We start from the raw sequence: 3,097 nt of genomic DNA on the forward strand, positions 1-3,097 counted from the left end.
TTATGTCCAAGCATTCATCCTGCGATACTCCAAGCATACTCTCCAACTGGTCACTAGCCTCATCATAACAAGATCATTCTTCACATTAGGAACCACAGAAATCCCACCTTTCTTAGGTACACACTGAACATGACAGACCCAATTACAATCTGCAATGGGGTATATGACTCCAGCATCCAACCATTTGATGATTTCCATTTTCACGACCTCTTGCATAGGAGGATTTAGTCTCCTTTGGTGTTCAATACTTGGCTTGCTGTCCAGCATGAGTTGGATTTTATGAGTACAAATGACAAGAGGAATCCCAATAATGTCTGCAATAGTCCATCTAATTGCCCGTTTGAACCTTTTCAATACATAAACCAATGCCTCTACTTGTACCTCACATAAATTGGCCACAATGATTACCGATAAAGTTTCATCTCTCCCCAAGAATACATACCTCAAATGCGATGGTAGATCCTTGAGCTCCAATTTTGGAGCTTTTTCAACATATGGTTTTGCGGGTGGAGAGTCACGATTCTTCATATCTAGTTCTAACTTATTTGGCTTGGAACGAAATTCGAACCTATAAAGTGCAGCAACTAATTCATCATAGTCTTCAATACCATCACCCTTAAAATTCATAATTACTCCTGCCAATGCATCAACACCTAACCTTTCTTCAATAGACACTTCACAACCTCCCTCCACAATATGATTCACCACTGATACTGACTTGAGATCACTTTCCTGCTTCATAGACCTACATATATTGAAAGTTACCTCTTAGTTATCAGAACTTCATCTGCCCTCTTTCCAAATCGACCAACGCACACCTAGTAGCAAGGAATGGTCTCCCTAAGATGATGGGAACCTCAAAATCAATCTCACAATCAAGTATCACAAAATCTGCCAGAAAAATGAACGACTCCACTTTCACAAGGACATCTTGGAGCACACAAATGAGCTTCTTCACAGTTGTATTAGCCATGAGTAGTCTCATCGCAGTCGGATTTTGAACCCCTAAACCCAACTTTTTGTAGATAGACAATGGCATCAGATTAATGCTAACACCCAAATCACACAACGCCTTCACAAAATGTAACAACCCAATGGTACAAGGAATAATGAAAGAACCATGGTCCTCTTTCTTTTACACAAGTGACCTAGTAACAATAGCACTTCAATGTTACAACCTCTCATCATTTTCAAAACTAACGGCCCTATTTTTGGTCACCAAATCCTTCATAAACTTCGCATACCCAAGCATTTTCTTCAAAGTTTCTATCAACAAAACATTGATGGAAAGTTGTTTGAACATAGTAATGAACGTCTGGTATTTTCCTTCTTCGGTCTTTTTCACAAATCTCTGTGGGAATGGAGTTGGAGGTTTAGGCATGTGAACAACTCTTTGGGTCACCTTTGTTTCGTTCTCTGTAGCATTCTTAGACTCTCTAATAACCTCAATCTCATCATTATCTCTTTCTACCACAATTTCAATCTCACACGGCACAGGGGGATCAATGATCTATTTACCTCCTCGAGTGGTGACAGACATACAATTCCTATCATTCTACAGATTCTGGATGGTGTTACTAGGAAGTGTGCCATGCTGACGTGGGTTCATTGTAGTGGACAACTAATTAAAGTGCTGCTCAAGTTGCTAGATCGACACGGCATGAGCATCAACTTTTTTATCGATTCCAGACAAGCCGTTTCGCATCTCTTTCACATTCTCATCAGTCACATCGAACCTTTTCATCATCTTCTACATCATATCCTCAATGCGTGACATACTACCCCCAACTTCTCTATTGCCAGATTCCTAATTTGCAGGTGGAACATAGGGCCCAACTCTCTCATTCATGTTACCATAGTTGTTTCGGTTGTAATTGTTATCACAATTGTAGTTCCCATCCCGGACATAGTTCCCTTCTCGATTGTAGTTTCCATAGTTTTGACCTTGGTTTCCTTGACCGTGGCACCAATTATCCAAGTTGGAACTTTGGGTGTTGGCTCGAAAACCCCCCTCTTTCACTTTCTCTACCCCTCCACTCACATGATTCAATACCAACCCAAGTTATGTCCTTATCTGAGCCATATCCTCCCCAATGTCATGACTAGATTGATCTGGTGCAGCTTGGACAGTGAATGTGCTTCTTCAAGTATTAGCTTTTTTAGTGCTCCATGCCTTATTATTCGAGGAAATCTTCTCCAATTTTTCAGCGATCTCCTCAAAAGTGCACTCACCATAGGATCCTCCAGCGATAGTATCTAGCATAGCCTTTTCTATTTTCATCCCACCCTTTGTAGAAATAGTCCTTTGATAACTCATCATCTATGCGGTGATTTGGAACACTTCGGATGAACGCAAGTAATCTATCCTAAGAACTGCTCACAAACTCTCCCGGAAGTGCAACAAAATTATTCAACTTGTCCTTGCGGTTAAGCTTCTTAGACAATGGGAAATACATTACCATGAACACTCGATGCAATTTGTCCCATGTATGAATTGAATTATATGAAAGCTCAGCAAACCACACCGCAGCATCACCGATCAATGATAGAGGGAAGACTCTCAACCCTATGACATTCATATCCAACTCTAGTTTCCACACACAACTCTTAAAGAAACTTCTCAATTTAGCCATGTGACCATGCAGATATTCCGAAGCTAGCCCATAAAACAACCCTCTCGCTGTAAGCATCTGCATCAGACTGCTCGTCACCACAAATGTATGCCCTTGAGGTAGAGGAGGGAGAGCAATAGGTCTATCTAATTCAACTGTGTTGAAGTCGATCCCTGTAGTTATCACACAACCTCGGTTCTGGCGGATTTTGTACCCTAAATGCGTCTCTGAGTAGGTTACCACCACGAACCAGAGCATTATAATTACCAAATCTAGGCGGTTGCAATTCAACTCCATCCTCCTATTCCTCTATGATTGGATTATTATGGACCCCTTGATTATTCATTTTTCTCAAAGTTTTGCTTAGTTCCAGATCGTATGAGATCAATGGTTTGCCTCGACTCTGTGTACTTGGCATACACTAGAGTAGAAACTTATAGAAAACAAAAACAAAAGAAAACATAAAGTTAGGAATGTCACGCCCC

The 3,097-nt window shown here is 40.8% G+C and overlaps 1 protein-coding gene across 1 annotated transcript; it reads right to left on the reverse strand.

Annotated features, from left to right (window-relative positions):
• LOC125863875 (uncharacterized) lies at positions 1-2,320 on the reverse strand. Its single transcript, XM_049543850.1, has 3 exons — positions 2,233-2,320; positions 1,245-1,467; positions 1-745 (listed from the first exon to the last, which is right to left on the reverse strand). Exons 1-3 carry the CDS (start codon positions 2,318-2,320, stop codon positions 1-3), a joined length of 1,056 nt encoding a protein of 351 aa, XP_049399807.1.
• Between the last annotated feature and the right edge of the window lie 777 nt (positions 2,321-3,097).

Source organism: Solanum stenotomum, chromosome 5 (assembly GCF_019186545.1).
Source record: "Solanum stenotomum isolate F172 chromosome 5, ASM1918654v1, whole genome shotgun sequence".
Lineage (NCBI taxonomy): Eukaryota > Viridiplantae > Streptophyta > Magnoliopsida > Solanales > Solanaceae > Solanum > Solanum stenotomum.